The following is an 18,430-nucleotide window of genomic DNA, read 5'->3' as shown; positions in this document are numbered from 1 at the left end:
GCCCCGTAGTGAGGACGTAGCCTTAGTCATTTTTAAGATGGTGGTTGTTGTTGTTGTTGTTGTTGTAATATTGAATGTTTACCAAATTTTGTTGCTATTAGTAAGGGGTGTTGTATAATTGTTCACTGTTTGCTAGGAATGGGGAAGCACAATAATTTAGAGTGATATTGTATGCATGGGGCATGTCACAGAGGTAAGGTTGTGTAGGTATTACCTTGGCTGATAAGTGTTAATTTGCTTGGGGAAGGGTTGTTAAAAATGATTAGGTTGCTAAAAAGCAAACATCCAAACTTTGCTCTTCTGATGTGGTTTCATTTCTCAGTAAATGACTCACCCTGGTTTCTAGCCAGACCCGTTTTCCTGTTGCTAGGCAGAATTTCTTCCACGTTTACATAGTAGGCAAATGTATTTTTACACTGGGGACAGGGATAGCTCAGTGGTTTGAGCATTGGCCTGCTAAACCCAGGGTTGTGAGTTCAATCCTTGAGGGGGCCATTTAGGGATTTGGGGCAAAAATCTGTCTGGGGATTGGTCCTGCTTTGAGCAGGGGGTTGGACTAGATGACCTCCTGAGGTCCCTTCCAACCCTAATATTCTATGAGTCTATTAAAATGCTAATGTTTAAATTTCCCTGTTTTTTAAAAAAAATGAAAACTGAAGATACTGTTAAGAGTATCAGACCAATCAAAGTAGAGACCAATCAAAGTTAAATTGTCCACAAGGAGTCATTCTGCTCCCCCCTTCATACCCTTAATCTTCTCACTAAAGGTTTAGGCTAGGGCAGCTGTCAGAACGGCACAGCTGTGCTCCTCAGTCTCTAATGTATCAGCTCCCCCACATTTTTCTGCCCACTCCAAGGCTTCTGTGATATTTAAGAGGGGGAAGACAGAAGGGGAAACTGATCCCCAAGAGGTTAAGCATCACAGCTCTTAGATGTATTGCTCTGGCAGCAACCTCAGCCATCTAAGGGTTTCAGTATGATAACCCTCAGGCCAAGTCTCATAGTGGGGAGAGTGAGGATGAGGGGAAAGAGAGACTGGGGGTTGAATTTGTGGAGAGTAGATGAGACATCAAAGGGAACACAAAGAGGGAGCCTAGATCATCCCTCCAATTTCCTCAATTACACTATTGCTCAGTAAATCACAGTGTTTAAGAAACTCTTAACTTTGACTGGATTCTATAATGCACCTTATTCTACAGAGAAATTTCCAACTCTGCACATTAAACCAATATTGACCCCTTATCTTTTAAGGGGAACAGTAGGTTTTCTTCAAAAAGCCTATCCAGGAAGCAAATAAATGTGTGGCTGTTCACCTTCTACACTTGTGCTTTTTTCCCTTCCCTGATATCCTTTACATTATACAAGTTGAAGACTTTTCTGCTTCAAATAGAGAGTCAGGCTGTACTTTATATTCTTTTCAAACCTAAACCAGGAGAGCTATTTTTCAAACAACAATGTTTGCAGGAATACATGTGATACTGTTCTATGCTTATTAAATATTAATGAGTGGTCCCTTTGTTCTCATACTATGGAACAGAGTGAAGACTATTCCTCATGATTCTGAACTTAGCCATACTTCTCCCCCTCACAACTGTTTTCTTTTCCAATATTTGTCTTCAGTCAAATTTAACTTCTCTTTAAAGAAAAAAAATTAGCAGCTCAAATGGAATTTTACTACATAGAAAAAAATACCATGCCCTATGAAAATTGTAATATGCTTTTTATATGTTTAAAAAAATTCGTTACCTGAATTTAAAGTTCAAATTAGGCTTCACTTGTACATTGTCCTCAAATCAGAATGGCCAAGTTTGAAATTGCTCTTTCAATGTACAGTAATTTGAATTTCTTAGCACACTGAAATAAGCACATATAATGCACTGACAAGTTTTTTTCCCCCCAATGTCCACTAATTTCTCTCTCATTTTTCTTTAAAAATATTAGCAGTTTAATTTTAAATTTACATAAAAGCTCAGTTATAACACTGGATTAGTGTGTACAACTCAGATAATCAATTATAGTTCTTAAAGCAACTGAAATTTTGCCACCCCACCGCGCCTGCTCCCCCCCCATACACACGAGATGCTCACCATAAAACCCCCCAAAATATTATGTATGCATGATAAGGCCAAATATTTGCACTTGCATATAGTTAACTGTAGTTTAAAACAAAACAACTAGGACAGTTTAAAATATTATCCATCTACATTTAGCATGGATACAACTATACAATTTCCTAAGATATACCAAGTCTTTGAACAGTAGCTTAAAGAATATTTAAAAGTTTGTTACAGTCAGAGTTTATTGCAACACTGATTATCTGAAATAAGATAGTCTCTCTCTCCCATATCAAGCAATGGAAGCTCCTCTTTTATACTAGCTCTTTAAATTCACATCATTTTTCTAGGACACCGAGTTTCAAAAGGCACTTGGTTTCCTTTCTATAATGTATTATTGAAATTCAATTTCAAATTCATATTAATTTTATTATTTAAACTGCATTAGAATATTACTCCTTTTTAATTCAGTAGTACAGAAAGTATTTATCAGTTTAAAGGAGATAATGTATACTGACCTATTTTACAAAGATGTTCCTAGTTCAACGACAGGTGGCATGTTTTCACAAGAGGCAGTCTACCCACAAATACATAAGAACTGAAGCTTTCAAGTCCTCCTTTTATCCTGTGTATAATACTTCCTCTTTTCAATAAGAGCATTCCAATTAATTCATTGCTCAATCTTACTTTCTATTTTGCTACTCTTTGCTCTTCTGATGTGGTTTCATTTCTCAGTAAAATGACTCAGCCTTATTTCTAGCCAGACCCGTTTTCCCGTTGCTAGGCAGAATTTCTTCCACGTTTACATAGTAGGCAAATGTATTTTTACACTGCTGTTAGATCCACATTATGAATCATCATGCCTCCATTAGTATGCCGCATAACTAACCTGCTAATTTCTAGTAGTTGATAATGTTAAAGGGAGTCAGAAAGAGGCAGAAAAGTTGAATTTAAAAGGAAAGAATGCCTTCAGAGAGTAACAGCTTTTTGTTCAGTTTCATTCAGTTGGAGCATACAGCTTTATACCAGTCCTAGCGAGAGTTGAGCAAATAAGGCCTTGTTTATCCCAGGCCCTGTAGCTAGTGGTGTATTTCCAACGGTGTAAACACACGTTACACTAGTGTAATATGATTTGTACCAGCCAAGAGTTGTTGCAAGACAGGATAACTGAACCTTTACAATTCCCATCTACACTAGACGTTTGTACTGGAACAGCTACACTGCCATGTTTTTTTCCCACTGAAGTATACCAGGCCTAAATTCTTAACATAGAGATTTACTCTGCAATCATCATTACTTATTCCTATGTTACGAAGGCATCGCTTTCTAGGGAATTTACAATACGCTTGCCAGTGATTTACATCCGAAGTCAATACTAGGTGTCCTGTTACAGATTGTTTTCAGTCTTTCCTATCTATTCTCTAAAATTTATCTAATGTCTGGTCTTGCTGCTCAGGTACAAACAGTGTTGTTTCCAGCGATGTGAACTGGAATTTCCCACCTGAACTTCACTGCAAATCTGTCTTGGTATTTGGTGTTTTACTGAAACCCCCAGCTCCTGGCATCACATTAAAGCATGAGAACCTCAGGTTTCATATTAAAAGTATCTGGTGTGAAATCCTGGCAAGACACCCATTGATTTCAACTGGACCAGGATTTTTACCCATAGCTTTTATGGTTGCAGAAAAAAAAAAAAGAGTTTAAAAATGTAACCTGAATGCACACTGAAAACTCAGAAACAGGACAGCAAATTAAAAAAAACCTCCTTTTTTGAATGCTTGAGGTTGGAAATACTGTATTTTTGTTCACTAAGCACCCAACATTTTGTGGCAGTACATAATGACTGGCCAAACTCCTGTGGCTGAAGATTGGACTGTGCCAGGAGGCAAGTAGGGATGGTTTTCTGGCCACTGAAGCAGTGTCAGTTAGGATTCTTTCTTCCAATGAGCCCCGAACAATCCCTGTCTACTCCAGCTGGGAGTCTCTTCTCTTCCCCCAGCACCAAACTCCACCCCTATCCAATCAATTTCCAACTATTCCTTCAAATCAGGAAAGAAGGGCAAGGCTGTACACAGTTTGCATCAGGAGAGAAATCTACATAGAACTCAGCTTCATGATGCAGCAGGACAGATGAGCTGAATAAAGCTGCTACCCCTTCAGGAGGTCATATGGTCACCTAATACTTATCAAAGTTGGGATAGTGAGTAGTGAGCCAAGTTTTGTCAGCTCCAGTTTATCAGAGCTTCCGGGACAGTTTCTAAGGACTCAAGAATACAAACTGTGTCTATCAAGAAAGTCCACAATTTTTATAAAGCACATGTTATTGACAGTAATTTCTAATCAGTAACAGTACAATTTAAAGATTAAAGTTACCTTGATATTGTGTTTTTGATGACAGCTATGGTCTTTAGAGTCCGCTTGTATTTTCCTCCTTTCTTTGTCCATTTCTTTTGATTCTTGAGACGTGAATAAATCAGACCACGAAGAACCATATTCTCTAAGGAAAATAAAATGATGTTTTCAATGCTGGTAAGTCATATAGGCAATACTTAAGACTATAGACTGTATATGCATTGCAAAAAATCCCCATAGATAGATGAATCACAGATAGCTTAGACATATTTAAAGAGGTGGTCATGTAACCAAGCTACCAAGCTCTTCAAAGTTCTTCAGACTACTGACCAGCAAGAAGAGAACTAAGTGTCCAGCACCTCTAATCAAATAGCAGAGTGATGTTTTCTATAAAGAGTGTACATTTATACGGTTTCTGTCTACAGATAAATCATGCTCTATATGCCATAGCAAATGTTGCCTTTGCAATACAGAAAAGGAGGTTATGGAAGGAAGTTTCTTCAGGTTATTAATTTTTATAGAAAACTGATTTTAATTATAGTTACTGCATTCTTTTTTACAATGGCACATGCCATAAAGCTTACGAGTGAAACAATAAAATCCAATGCATCTTTTAGAGAAAAAAGCTTAGTTGATAGGCGTGCACTTTAACACAGCTAAATAAACAGGGACTAAGGTGGAGGGGGAACAAAAACACTAGACAGGTCAAATCCTATCTTGTTCTAAACACAGACCCGAAAAGATACATTTGACTAGACTGGGATTGCCCAATAGATGTACATGCTAAACTTCAGTGATGCTAAAAATTAATCTATGATTAATACATGTATATGATTGGTACTCAATTACTCCATATATCTAGGATTCAATATGGTTTTAACCCCCAGGGATTTTCTGTGGTTTAGCTGAATCTAAATCAAGACTTTTCATTCTTTAAATGTAACATATTTCCCAATCTGCTTCCCTAATAGCTACAGTACTGCAACAAAGATAAACAGAAGGATAGTTAGTTGTTTTCAGGACTTTTTAGATTTACAACCTGGGGAAAACTAAAAAACTAAAGAAAACAAATCTAGAAGTAGTAGTAGTTAGCACAAAACAAATGAAATATATTTTTAATTACTTTGTTTCCTACACTCCTCCACGACTACCCCTCATTCTGATTAACAGGCATTAGACACTGCTGGGTTCAGATACTTGCCTCTTTCCCTTTTATTTTTACTTGTTTGTGTATAACATAGTAATTCAAGCAAACTCTGTGCTCTGTACTATTTAAACAAACATTACATTAACTTTAGATTGAGTTATTTTTTATAAATAAAAATAAATCTGGCTTTAACTTACCTTTTCTCAAAAAATGATTTCTTTGTTCTGTGTTTACTTGCTTTCCGACCTATAGAAATTTAACACAGAAAGCACTGATCCAGCAACTGAAAAATGTCATTTGAAAGTAAAGTTGCAGTTTAAGGTACCTTGTTGTATGCAGAAAGTATCTTGAAGACAGAAAAAGCTACCTTTAATTTCTTCCATTTCCTTCCTTAACTTTGTGTTTTGCAGAATAAGATCCTTAACTCGCTCAGGAATATTCTTGCAGAGTTCCTGGGCTCTCTCATTAGCTTCCAGGGCCCATTCATGTTCTCCCAGCATTGAGAGAGCCTCACAGAAGCGATAATGACCCTAACGTGAATATCAATTTAAAATTTTTAATAAAGTGATGATTCTTTCAAAAAAGAAAAATACTAATCTATATCCAAAAAGAGCATCTTAGTAGACTGAACAAGTTAAAGTTTTTATATACTCAGTAACATACAAGTTACTGTCTGTTCTAGCCAACTGTTGAATGGCCAGTGTTACATAAGATTTGCCACATCAAAACAGACTATTGATCATCAAATCTAGTATCCCTTCTCTGGTTTCAGAGAAAAGTGAAGATGCCTTTCCCTAAACCCCAATACCACTTTTGCACTTAAAATATGGACAATTACACAATTGTTCAAGTCTTTTTAGACTTAACTTTGGGAATGAGACTTTGTTCACTGTTCTGCATATTTATTATAAAGTGTTGTGCATATTATAATGCTATGTAGCAACATAATACATGTTTTATTTATCACAAGTGTTTTTAATATGTACAATATATTCTCCACCCTCATGCATACAAAAACACCACCCAATAATATTCTTAAAAATATATCTCAATCTAACTTTTTATCTTTTTAAGTTTAGTCGGATCACTGAGCTGAGCTCCTGCCACTTCCATGAGAGCTAACTGGAGCAGAGAACAATCTGCATCTAAAAGGATTGTGCCCTCATATCAGACACTGTGACCTTTTATATAGGCCACCTGACATATTTTTCTTTCTATTGTAAAGAGAGTTGCCAAATTTACATTAAACTAACCTTTGGCCAATTAGGCTTCAAAATAGTGGCCGTTTTTCCATCAATAAGAGCTCTCCTTTAAAAAAAAAAAAAAAAGGAAATATTTATTAGTATTGCAGTAATACCTAGAGTTCAGGGCCCCACTGTGCTGGATACTGTACAGACATAACAAAGAAAGAAGTCCTGCCCAAAAGAACTTTTAATTTAAGTGTAAGACTACAGACAACAAGTGTATATAACAAACTTATGGAGGGGGACTAAAAAGGAATAATAGGACAATACAGGTTAGCATAAGAAGCACAGCACACCAGCTGCCTAACCATCAATTTTTGTGTAGCCGTCAAGGGAGACAGGAGTTGTAAAGAGGGATCTGAAAGTGGACAATAAGGTGGCCTTGTGGCAATCAAAACAGGTATCATTTGTGCATTAGACGCAGGGTTCAACATCTTGATACCATGCAAAAGGACGCTAAAGGTGAAAACAAGTATTTTGATACAGTGGAGAAGGGGTGAGACTATGGAGGGATGCAAAGAAGGGTTGATGTGGTCAAAACAAGCCATCGAAATTGATTGTTACATCAGCATTTTAAATGGCTATAAGTGGGGCAAGACAGGATTTGTTAACACCAGAAAGGAGGACGTTGCAGTGACTGAGATGCAAGATAAAAGACGACCTGGATGAGAGATTTAGCTATTTGGATAGAAAGGAAAGGCAGGATTTGAGGATTTATGCAGGAAGTATCAGCAAGATTTAGACATAGTTTGGATGTGAGGATCTAGACCAGGGGTTGGCAACCTTTCAGAAGTGGTGTGCCAAGTCTTCATTTATTCACTCTGATTTAAGGTTTCGCGTGCCAGTAATACATTTTAATGTTTTTAGAAGGTCTCTTTCTATAAGTCTATAATATATAATTAAACTATTGTTGTATGTAAAGTAAATAAGATTTTTAAAATGTGTAAGAAGCTTCATTTAAAAATTAAATTAAAATGCAGAGCCCCCCGGACCAGTGGCCAGGACCCCAGGCAGCGAGAGTGCCACTGAAAATCAGCTCATGTGCCGCCTTTGGCATGCATGTCATAGGTTGCCTAACCCTGATCTAGACAGAAGGATGAGTCAAAGATGACACCCAAATTGTGGTCTTGAGTGAAAGGGAAATCAAGTCTATGGTGACTAAAAGCGGGAGAGAAAGCGGCCTGTATGGGGGGGGGAAATCAAGAACTCTACTTTGGTGATGTTGAGCTTCATCTGACAACTATACATCCACAAAGAAATGCTAGAGACACGAGATGAGATTTTTAGCTTTGACAGGAGGCAGATCAGGAGTGGAGAGGTAAATCTGAGTCATCAGTATAAAAACACTGAAGTCATATTTATGACTAGGAACACTTAGGAAGAAAAGGAGATGAGAAGGACAGAGCCCTTTGGGATTTCCACAGAAAGTCAGAGGGAAATGAAGAGGATTCTTAATAAAATGCTAAAGGAGTGGATGGAGAGGACAGTCATGAAAGCAGAGGGAAAACAAAGTTTAACGAAGAGCATGGTTAACAATGTCAAAAGTTAAAGACAGTGATGAGAGAGTACTGGTTCTGAGGTTTTTTTTTTGTTTGTTTCTTTGTTTAAGAGATTTTAGAGTTCATTAGAGATTTTGGCAAGAACCGTTTCAGTGGAAGGATAGCAAGCCTGACTGAAGAGGGTCTACAATGGCATAGGAGGAGAGGAGCTCCAGACAGTTGGAGTAGATAATGCATTCAAGTAGTTTGGAAATGAAGGGGAGGAGGGGCAATAGCTAAAGCAGCAGGTAGGGTCACAGTGGGTTTTTGTTTTTTTAAGATGGGACAAACTAAAGCATGCTTGTGCTGCCAGGGAAGGAAGCGTGATAAGAGTGAGTTTGAGCACCAGGGAAATGGAGGGGATCAGAGTGGGGGTAAGGTATATCAGGAGATGGGATGGGATCACTGGCATTGGTGGAAAGTTAGAGGAAAAGATCAGATAAGCTTTAGTTTGTATTTGCTACAAATTATATCTATTCAAAATATACTTGTTTTCTAAAGATGTTTACATCTTTCAAGTTCTCAATCATATCTCCTTGTGGAATTTCCTTTCAAATGAATGGAAATTCAACCACACAAGATAAACACATTTGCTGGATGGCTCTGTTCAGACAAACAGCAATAAAATAGAAGGTTAAAGATGAAACTTAAATGTGAAGCCTAACGAAGAACTGGGATGACAACACTGCTCACACTTTGAAAATAGCTGTTTTTTGTTTTTTTTTTAGTCTGCCTGAAAACAACCAGTTTTATCCTGTCTGCTTTATACTGTGCCATTATTACTTCAGGAAACCAAGTATTGTATCTTCGAGAGATTAAAGTACTACTTTACCAAGTATACTGTCAATTCAGAGTTTACAATTACAGGAAAATTCAGCATTTCAGATCCCAGAAATGAATTACTTACCAGTATTGTGTAGTGAGAAGAAAACAGAGAGCCCGGTTACCGTAAAGAAGATGGTTTTCAGGACTTAAAAAGAAATTATTTTAAAAGTTATCAGTTAATAAAATATATTACTTCTGAACAGTATAAAATGTCTAATATAAGGAAAAAACAATTTTCAAAATAAAATTCTCCAACAACTTCATTTCCTCAATATGTGCAAGTCTGTGACCCAATCCAGCAAATATTTACAAACATGCTTAATTTTATTAATCTGAATAGTCCCGTTGATTTCAGATGTATTATCTCAGCCAAGGAAGGTACAGAACTCAGTCATTTCTGACAGTTCCTGCCTCTCACACCCCCCCCATTAAAAACAGCTGAGAAAGATCTAAATACTCAGGGGAGGAAGGAATGGGGTATATCAGAATCAAAGCATTAGTGAAGATAAATTGCAGCTCAGCTCTGTTGAACTTATTGAAGTGCACTTCAAATCCTTTGAGAGGGTACATTTACCATGATTTTCTCTTAGCTCAACTTCACTTTTTCAGGCTGGAAAAGGTGCCTGAGGTGCAGAAAGGCCAGCTGTACTGTAATATATACCCCACTTTATTTGGTATGGAAATTAATGGTTTTTAGGCAAATTTATTCTTGTTTCTGAACAATACACTAATACAACTACTCCATCAAGCCCTCTTGAATGAATTACTATAGACTTTCTCTGTTCCTGGATCAATCCAATGCTATCCAGAGGAGTTGAAGCAAAAATCAGCACAACAGCAAAACAGATTTTTCATTTGTGACTTGTACTATTGCTTAGGACTTGGTTTAACATAGCAAACATTAACAAACAAAGAAAACAAGAAATATTTTATTCTATTTTGACTGTTGTTCTGGAGGTTCTCCCAGCTAGCCACGAATCTTCTTGCAGCAGACTGACAGCTAACGAAATTTTCTGATTGAAAGAGGAAGACTAGCCTTGTGTTGTAGGCTCTACCACGATGCCTTCAGACACAAATACTTTTTTTATTTACTACAGAAGTAGGGAGCATTTTATCACTGAAATATAGGAATGTCTAATCTGCAAGAATTATAAGGGGTAAAGTGAACACTGATGAGTGCTAGGCCATAGGGTTTTAGTGGTAGATGCTTAAATAACAATTTTCATAAAAATGTCACTTTTCAAATAACAAACATATCACTGTCCCTAACTACTGAGGGAAAGCAGAATGCCAAAATGGTGGGAAAAGAAATTAGCTTCCTCATACTCATAAAGGAAGCAATTTTCCAGCCTGTGGTTCTCAAGTTTGTTGTCTATGATTATGACTATAGTTCTCCACTCAGTTCTATAAGCAACTAGGGCTTCCACAAGCATCTACAACTATGTTGCATCTTTTTAATTGCTGGACATGTGAAGAAGCTGCAGAAAACAATGAGAACTCCTTGAGCATGCAATTCATAAACTATGTTTTAATTCCACATATCACTGTCCTAACCATTTTACAAGCTGGCTGGTACTAAATAGTTTCTTCATCTCAGGTAGGTGTGAACTGGCACAATCTACAAAGGCTTCTCTCGAATATAGACAGGAGCCCAAAAGCACTGCTGCTATAAAAGTTGTTTTCAGTCCTCCTTCTGACATCTCTCAGTGCAATGCCTCACACCTGAAACCCTGCTTTCAGCAACAGTATTGGGCTCTATGGGAGGTGTTCTTTGCTGTCTCAGCATGTAACAATATATGTATAGTTGTGTTTTGTGAAGACATAGCAAAATGAAAAAGTCCTTATTAACATAAACAAACAAAAATACAATTCCTGTGTGGAGGCCTTGGACTCTTGCAAGGACACATGATGCAATAAAAATGAAATGGTTTCTGGGACAGTTTATTTGATTAGCATAGCCATCTAAAGTAAAACAACATGCCCAGTGCAACTGAGTTTTCTGAATAATAATAGTAGCAACACCTGATTGCTTTGACTCTCAACAGCTTTAATTCTGGATAAAAGGTTACTCACCCTGTGTAATAACAGGTTCTTTGAGATGTGTCCCCCTATGGATGCTCCATTTTACGTGAGTCTGCATCCCTGATCCAGTGATCCAGAGATTCTTGGTAGTAGTGCCGTTAGGGCCGCATATGCGCTCCCTCCATCTCGTACCACTCTTGGCAGTTATACAGCGCTGTGCAGCCAAACTGCCTTCAGTTCCTTCTCTACCGCAAAGTCCATGTAGAGAGTGGAGAAGGGTGGGTAGTGAAGCACCAATAGGTACACACATCTCGAAGAACCTCAATTACTGCACAGGGTGAGTAACCTCTTCTTCTTCTTCGAGTAATGTCCCATATGGGTGCTCCACTTTCGGTTACTGTAGAGCAGTGCCCCTGGTTGCAAGAATGGGGCTTCAGAGTTGCATTCATGAGCAATGATAAGACAATCAGTCCATCTGATGAGGAGTCCTGCACAATTGCACAGTGCTCTGTGAATGTGTGGGTGACACCAAGGTGGCTGCTTTACAAATGTCTGTGACTGGTACATTGTTCCGGAAGGCTAGAGAGGTGGAAATCGATCTTGTGGAGTGTGTTCGAGTTCCTGGGAGGCGAGGGTGGGGGGGGGGTTGCAAATCATGCTGACTATAGCAGAGGTGAATGCAACTGGAAATCCATTTTGAAAGCCTTTGTTTAGATATGGCTGAGCCCTTTGATCTTTAAGTAATAGAAAGGAACAATGTTGATGATTTTCTGAACAGTTTAGTTATTTTGAGACAGAATGCTAGCGCTCTTCTAAAGTCTAGCAAGTGGAGCAGGGCCTCCCTTTTATTGCATGTGGCTTGGGGAAGAAAGATGGGAGGTATAGGCTAATTCAGGTGGAATGAGGAAGGTATTTTTGGTAAGAACTTTGGATGTGGTCATAACATAACTTTATCTTTAAAGAAAACTACATATGGGGGAGGTACAGCATGAGAGCCCCTATTTCCTCCACTCTTCAAGTAGATGCAATGGCCACAAGAGGGTGGGGGAGGAAGGGACTGCAGGGTGATGTACCACCTCTGTACAGCCAGTGGCCTGTGCTCCCCTCTGCTGGAGCCGCCACATTTATTTATTTACAAATAAAATATGCAGAATTTTAAAATATTGTGCAACATTTTTGTATTGTTTTGGAGCAGAATTCCCTCAGGAGTAAATAACAGATTCTTAGTGAAAAAAATATTTTTTTAAACAAGAAAGAAAGAAAATGAGGGGAGAGGAGGATAGTTCAAACAAAGTAACTCTACTCTATCACTATAACAACAACAACACCACCACCACTAAAGAGTAACACTTTAGATATACTTAATAGGCTCTGCTAAGGGCTCCATCTCAGGCCAAAAGCGGTTGAGAAGGCACTGAAGGCGGTTTGGCCGCTTAGCGAAATATAGAGCTGCCAAAAGCGGCCCAAGACGGCGGGAGTGCATAAGTGGTCTGAGCACTGCGACCAAAAATCTCCAATGACAGGCACAGGGACACAGACTCACCTAAAGTGGAGCACTCATAAGGGAAGCTACTCAAAGAAGAAATCTACTTTACTAGTTGGCACACAATCTGAGGGGAGACATTAGAAAGGCATCAATCCTTCCAAATGCATGCCTACTATATGTGTCAGACCCAATACTCCCTAAGATAGGAATCTTTATGAAGTTCACAGCCTTTCCACAGACACAACTGAATTTGCCAAGAGCAGCACTTGCCTGTGATAGCACTGGTAACAATTTCAGCAAGCCAATGTTTTGTTGCTAGTTCATTTTATAAGGCATAGCATTATACACTAAATAAATACTGTACCATTGGCATGCACAATATTTGTTTTAGTTTTACTTTTACTGTTTCTCATTTGAAGTCATAACTAGAAAACAATTTCCACAACCACCCAAAGGATGACTTCAGGGGAGAAATAAGCAACACATATAGATGAAAGTGAGCATGTTCTCAACCCCTAAATATCCCACTGGTGCCAACACTGGGTCAGCCCCATTAGTGCCAGCAACATTGGGAGCCCTATTGTAGGCAGCTATCAGCTCCAGTAGCTGTTTTCAGTAGTGTATCTTGTTTTTCTGATGGGACCATGTTTAACAGACAGCACTGAAAGTGGCTTCTGAAGCTGAAGGGCCATTTACCCTACAGCTACCAACACTGTTAGAGCTGTTGTTGCTAAACTAGTATTAGTAATGATGGGCATTTTTTTTTTTTAAACTTCACTAACACAGACACAGATAAAAAGTGTCTTTAGTGCTAAGACAGGAAACAGAGATAATATGAATGTAGACAAAACTCTGTGGTAAGTCACTTAGGCATCATCTGATTTTTAAATGAGTGGTCAACAAACCAAGACAAGTCGGAAAAAGATAAAAACGTAACATAAACAAAGATGATCCAGTTAGTTGACTTAGTTCTTACCAATATTCTATGGCTTTAGTGTATGAGCTTATAGCAAAATCAAGGTTCTCTTTGGAAAACTCACAATTTCCTCTCTTTTTCATAAATTCACTTTTCTGTAAGATCAAGAAAAACAAATATGTAACCAATCAGAATTTATCCCAACTGTGATGCGTACTATAAAAGCATTTAACAATATGTATTTAAGTGTCTCGTCTGTCTGTATACCAAATGTTGAAATGTACTCATAACTAATTGATCTGGAGCAGTGTAATTATCTTAAAAGGCATGCAACTCCTAATAAGTGTTGGCATGTGATCCTATGAGAGGAATACTTATCTTTGGCCAATAGCTTCCCTACAAGTTTCTGTAACTTTGACCTTTTTTTCTTTTTTAAATCCACTTTAGTGTTTTGTCCTACCTTTATACAGTTTTCACAACTCTGAGCTTCAAACTCTTCAACTAAATTGCAGTCTTCCAATGCAACTTTAGTTATATAATGTTTATCTGTAGGCAGAAATTAGTAAGGTAAGGGAAAAAAACAAAAGCCAAACAACAATAGGTTTAACTTCTTGCTTTTAACAATCATAGTATATTCTATAACTGGAAATAGGATGTGTCTAGTTTTGTTTTTTTCCCCTCATCAACAACAGAAATAAGCTAAAACAAAGTAATACATTTCAAACAGAATGTGGATTACTTTTGCTTCCACTGTTGCACAAAAAATGTAAGTCCCAATTGAATTCAGCAAGGTACTTAAAATTACGAGCATAATGCCTAACTTCAAGCATGTGAGCAATCTCAATGAAGTCAGTAACACTATGCATATATTTGAAGCCAGCATGTACTTAAGTACCTTGCTGAATCAAGGACTAAATGATCCTCCCTTTGTACTAAAAACCCAAATCCTGCCATCCTCAGTCTACACCTCAGTGCCATGGAGCCTTTTGCTACTACAATAGAACTTTTTTCTATCATAAGAGTTAAATTCTCATATATCTGAATAATTTATTCAGAATTTTCATGAAGCTGACACAGATATTATTCAACTCTAATCACAGTAATAGAACAAACAGATAAATGTTTTAACCATCACAGCCATGTATTAGAATGAACAGCAGTTAAAGAGTTTCATTAAGATGACAACCTAACAATCTTTCACTCTACTACTGTTGTATGCTTTAAAATACCCACACAAAATGGGTGTAAAGTTACCTGTCAAATCCGTTACCATTTCAAGACTTTGGGAACTAAGAAAAATATTAGCCAGATAATGAGTACCGGAGGGTACCCCCAAAGAACTTACATTTAAAACCAAGTGGGGCTAATACTTTAGAGCTAATTATTACTAGTTTGGAATATTTTAAAATGAAAAAATTAAAGAGAGTTTATAAAAATATCTGACAGTTTCAGTAGATGGGAATGTTGTCTTTTAATGGAGGCACCCATCCTATCCACATGACATCACAAGAGACAAAGCCTCCTGAGCAAGATGACTGCAAAATTTCTGATCCTATCCAATAGTCAGACTGTCTTCAAATGTTATTAAGTTGTTTTAACTTTGAAACTGACTTCTCACTACTTTCTATGGGACCAAAATGATCAGTGTCCTAATTTGCCTAAAGACACTGTCAAACTTATGGACTCCTGTTTAACTTTTTTTTTTTTAACTATACTTCAGATAATTTTTAGAAAGTGCTAAAGAATCACTTCTTTATAATTAGATAAAAATTCTTATATTTGTTTTGTTTTTTGTTACACTGAAGTCTTCCATCAAATGTTAGACCAGCTTTGTTTTCTTTAATAGTTATTCTTGAAAAGGAAGCACCTGAGAGACTAACAAATTTATTTGAGCATAAGCTTTCGTGGGCTATAAACCCACTTCATCGGATGCATGCAGTGGAAAATACAGTAGGAAGATATACACACACACACACACACACACACAGAGGACATGAAAAAATGGGTGTTGCCATACCAACTATAACGAGAGTAATCAGTTAAGGTGAACTATTAATCAGCAGGAGAAAAAAAATTTTTGTAGTGATAATCAGGATGGCCCATTTCCAACAGTTGACAAGAAGGTGTGAGTAACAATAGGGGGGAAAATTAGCATGGGGAAATTGGTTTTACTTTGTGTAATGACCCTCCACTCAGTCTTTATTCAAGCCTAATTTAATGGTGTCCAGTTTGCAAATTAATTCCAATTCTACAGTTTCTCATTGGATTCTGTTTTTGAAGTTGTTTTGTTGGAGTGTTACGACTTTGAGATCTGTAATCGAGTGACTAGGGAGGGTGAAGTGTTCTCCGACTGGTTTCTGAATGTTATAATTCTTGATGTCTGATTTGTGTCCATTTATTCTTTTGCATAGAGACTGTCCGGTTTGGCCAATATTCTTTTTGCTGATACAGACTAACACGGCTACCACTCTGAAACTTGAAAAGGAAGGTAAGAGAAAACATGCTGGTTTATCATCTCTCTAAGAAAAAAAGTACCTCACGCCAAGTAGGATTCAGATTCGATTGTCACTGATGATGGAACACATCCCAATTATCAAAAGCTTATTTTTAATACAGCAGGGGATAGCATACCAACGGCAGCTGTAGCAAGAACGATGATAAACATTGGAGCAAAACTGGATATTTCAAAGGAAAGACTGCTAAACTGTTTTTCTAGACTTAGAATAGCTGACAAAACTGAAGAGTGGGTGACTTCACGGAAAAATTAAGTATACTGCATTTAGAAACTGTTTCACTTAGCTTATAATCAAGTTCTGTCTTTTCCTTTGTTATTTTCTAAGAGTTCTTCTGGCTCTTGTTAATTATGCCACAAATGAGGGTATGATATTTAAGACAGTCATGTTCACAGCAATTGATTGTATCACTGACTAAGAGTAGGATGTCAATGAGGGAATAAGCAGCAGGAATGGATAAAGTCAAGATAAGAATATCCTTTGTAATGAACAACATTAGAAAAGAAATACGTAAGTATGAGAGAATAATCCTTCTGAACTGAAAAAATTCTAATTTTCCCATGATGCCCTCAACTGCTCCAAAGCTAAAGAAAAAAAAAATTATATATGAATATGACTCAGACACACACACACATACATACACACACACACACACCATATGACAAGGTATCTCCCCCCCCCTTTTTTTTTTTTAAATGCTTATCACAGTCTGAGCAACTGCACCTGAATTGCCCCCCTATGATCCAGCAAGGGCACCCATTCTTAGATTTCCAGTTCCTAAGCCATTACCGCTCTTGGATTGACATATGCACCTCTCTACTTTCTGACCAGGGCATGTCCAGGCTGCACAGTTCTCCTTTAAGACTGTTATTCCTCAGCAAGGCAGACCACCTAACAGGCCTGTGTCTGCACTTTTCTTACACTGTTTACAGCCTGGGAAGAGTAACTGCTAGAGTTACAAGTTATCACAGCTCTTCCTAAGCAAATATGTTTATTCTTAAAGTAAAAGCATTATATAGAAAACATATTAAAACCAATAAAAAGAACCTACATGCATGCTAATAAGCTGACCAGAGATCGCCCCAAGTCCTACAAGGTCTCTGGTTGGTGAGCAGTCCTTCAAGCCTCACCAAGGTTTTGTTCCCCCGTCATGATCACAAGTTCGTAATTGCCTTGGCTCAGAAAAAAAACACCCCCATGAATCTGCAAATTACTCCTCCATGCTGTTTGGGACTTTTGATCCTGGGAATAGGTAATTCATAGTCAAAAGGTCTTGTCACCAAAGTGAAGTTTGAAAAGATCAGGTCCAGAGATGTGCATTTGCATTCCTCTCCTCCCAAATACCTCCTAGGAAACCTGCACAACTATCAATTCATTGCTGTCTTAGCCCATTTTCTAAAATTTGAAGCTCAATACTTCCCAAGGGTTACATTAGTCAGGTCTCCTACACAGCTTACATACAATCCCACAACACAAACATTTGCATTTTTAAAAATGAGATCCTATGATATTTAAAATTTAATTCAATAAGGTGTAGCCCAATTTAATAATGTTCATCCAGAATATTGCAGGAAATTGCATACCTGTCACAATGATTATACTTACATTTAGCAAAGAAAGCTTCTAAAGGAGGCCAACAGTAATCTCCAAGTTCTTCTAATTTCTGTAGAACACTGAACTCGCCTGTACATTTCACCCAGGCAAGGGCAGCCCCAATATCAAAAACTCTCTATTTCAAATAAAGGGTAGAAATTAGAGAAAGTTAGCAACTGTACTCAGTTTTTCTTATATGGAATAACCTAAATTACTGGCAACACAATATAAAGTAAAAAATTTAACAAATATGGATAGTATAGCAGCAATGTTGTGCAAAAGTCTGACGAATAAGGTGCAAGGGCAAATGTTGAGGGTGTTGCCTGGAAAAAATAGAGCATAGGTCAAATACTTCATATCTATTCCACAAGCCACAGAATTCAGGAAAGGTATTTTTAGTTTATTTCAGACACCTGATATGTTATTTCTATGCATAAATATATGGTCAAAGAGAACCAACACTAAGTTAGCTTGCATTTTCACAAATTATAACAGCCATCTCATTTTATGCACCACAAAGGCCAGAAAAGGTCAGGCTGAAACTAGATTTAAAAATCTGGCACAAGGACAACCTTGGAATAGTTTTTTTGCTCTAGCTAGGTTAGATGTGACATGCCAGTGATGCTGGCAGATCAGGTGCCCGCTCATACCAAGGTCCCCATGTCTCAATTAGACACTGATAAATTACATAACCAGAATCAGTCTGGCCAATCTGTATTATAATTCTAATATCTATTTTA

The 18,430-nt window shown here is 37.6% G+C and overlaps 1 protein-coding gene across 3 annotated transcripts in view; it reads right to left on the bottom strand.

Annotated features, from left to right (window-relative positions):
- Positions 1-18,430, bottom strand: part of TTC3 (tetratricopeptide repeat domain 3) — a 137,556-nt gene that overhangs the window by 85,440 nt on the left and 33,686 nt on the right. For all 3 annotated transcript variants that reach the window (XM_054048969.1, XM_054048987.1, XM_054048978.1), the window contains 8 exons: positions 17,703-17,826; positions 14,045-14,130; positions 13,645-13,739; positions 9,243-9,305; positions 6,807-6,861; positions 5,921-6,083; positions 5,751-5,799; positions 4,428-4,551 (listed from right to left, as the gene is read on the bottom strand). In XM_054048969.1, coding sequence (XP_053904944.1) covers positions 4,428-4,551; positions 5,751-5,799; positions 5,921-6,083; positions 6,807-6,861; positions 9,243-9,305; positions 13,645-13,739; positions 14,045-14,130; positions 17,703-17,826 — 759 coding nt within the window. The remainder of the gene's footprint in view (positions 1-4,427; positions 4,552-5,750; positions 5,800-5,920; positions 6,084-6,806; positions 6,862-9,242; positions 9,306-13,644; positions 13,740-14,044; positions 14,131-17,702; positions 17,827-18,430) is intronic.

This window comes from Malaclemys terrapin, chromosome 1 (assembly GCF_027887155.1).
Source record: "Malaclemys terrapin pileata isolate rMalTer1 chromosome 1, rMalTer1.hap1, whole genome shotgun sequence".
Taxonomy (NCBI): domain Eukaryota; kingdom Metazoa; phylum Chordata; order Testudines; family Emydidae; genus Malaclemys; species Malaclemys terrapin.
The sequence above is the reverse complement of the archived record's forward strand: the minus strand, read 5'-3'. Positions and strand labels throughout refer to the sequence as shown.